Source organism: Nothoprocta perdicaria, unplaced genomic scaffold (genome assembly GCF_003342845.1).
Source record: "Nothoprocta perdicaria isolate Ctin4 unplaced genomic scaffold, notPer1 scaffold_629, whole genome shotgun sequence".
NCBI classification, from domain to species: Eukaryota; Metazoa; Chordata; class Aves; order Tinamiformes; family Tinamidae; genus Nothoprocta; species Nothoprocta perdicaria.
This window is the reverse complement of record NW_020455898.1, coordinates 15287-16692: the sequence shown is the minus strand read 5'-3', so window position 1 is coordinate 16692 and position 1406 is coordinate 15287. Positions and strand designations below refer to the sequence as shown.

At 65.9% G+C, this 1406-nt stretch overlaps 1 protein-coding gene across 1 annotated transcript in view; it reads left to right on the top strand.

Moving 5' to 3' along the window:
• LOC112956403 (voltage-dependent P/Q-type calcium channel subunit alpha-1A-like) overlaps positions 1-1406 on the top strand; it is a gene marked incomplete at both ends in the record, with an annotated part of 36513 nt that overhangs the window by 20640 nt on the left and 14467 nt on the right. Inside the window, 2 exons of the mRNA XM_026049911.1 lie at positions 14-73; positions 153-259. Coding sequence (XP_025905696.1) covers positions 14-73; positions 153-259 — 167 coding nt within the window. The remainder of the gene's footprint in view (positions 1-13; positions 74-152; positions 260-1406) is intronic.

Below are 1406 nucleotides of genomic sequence, written 5' to 3'. Positions count from 1 at the left end.
CTCCCTTCCCCAGGTCCTGCGCTACTTCGACTACGTCTTCACGGGCGTCTTCACCTTCGAGATGGTGATCAAGGTGCGCGGGAGGGGCCGCCGGGGCCCCCGCGTGTCCCCGCGCGTGTCCCCGCGCTCAGCGGCGCTCGCCATCCCCGCAGATGGTGGACCTGGGGCTGGTGCTGCACCAAGGCGCCTATTTCCGGGACCTCTGGAACATCCTGGACTTCATCGTGGTCAGCGGGGCCCTGGTGGCCTTCGCCTTCACGTGAGTGCCCGGACGCCTGGGCCCCCCGCGCTGCTGGGGACCACGGACGCTGAGCGGGGCTGGACCTCACCAACGTTCACTCCCAGTGGCTCCCAGTCGCTCCCAGTGCTTCCCACCACCTTCCAGCACCTCCTCGTGCTCCCAGTCCCTCCCAGTGCCCCCCAGGCTGCTCCCCCATCTGCCCTCGGCTCCCTCAGCTCCCGGTGGGACCCAGAGCCAGCCCTGGGGTGCCGACACCCGCACGCACAGTCGCAGTCCCGCACGCACAGGCGCACCCCGCACACCCGCACGCACACCCGCACGCACAGGCGCACCCCGCACCCCGTCCCCTGTGCTCCACGGTGTCGCGTCCGCCCTTGTCGCTGTCCTGCCGCGCCGCTTGCTGCCGTGTCACCCCGTGTCACCCCGTGTCACCCCGTGTCACCCCTGCTCCCTCCCTCCCACCCTGCGGCTCCTGCAGGCACCCAAGGGTCCCCGAGCTCCTGGGACAGGGAATCTTCTCCCTAGGGATGCACAAACTCCCGGAGAGGACACGGAGCACAATCCCTGCTAAGGGGTGCGCCAGCCCGTGTGATCCTGTAGAAAAGGGGGGATAATCCCCCGGGAAAGGCGCACAGCCTGCTGGGGGGATGCGACATCCTCTAGTAGGGGGTGGGAAATCAGACGGGAATTGGATAATCCGGTCGGGAGTCGCGTAGCCCGGAAGGGAAGTGAGTCGCCTCCTTGGGAAGGGAGCGAGTCTCCCAGGAAGGGCCGCAGGAGGGTCCCAGCACAAGGAGGTCCCTAGGAAAGGATGGACAATCCCTGGAAGAGCAGCCGCCATCTCCTGTTAGGGGCGCCGGGTACCCCGGTGCAGGAGGAGCAGTCCTGCCGGGAAGGATCCGGAATCGCTTAGAATCCTGCCGGGAAGGATCCGGAATCCCCTGGGGAAGGAGAATCTGCCCATAGGGGCGCATAATGTCTTGGGAAAGGGATCGTTTGTTAGGGAAGGAGGCATCATCTCCGGGAAGAGGGTGTCCCAATCCCATAGGGAAGGACACCCAGTCCCATAGAGAAGGATGCCCAGTCCCGTAGGGGAGGAACCCCAATCCCATAGGGAAGGACACTCAATTCCATAGGGGAGGATGCCCGATGCCATAGGGAAGGA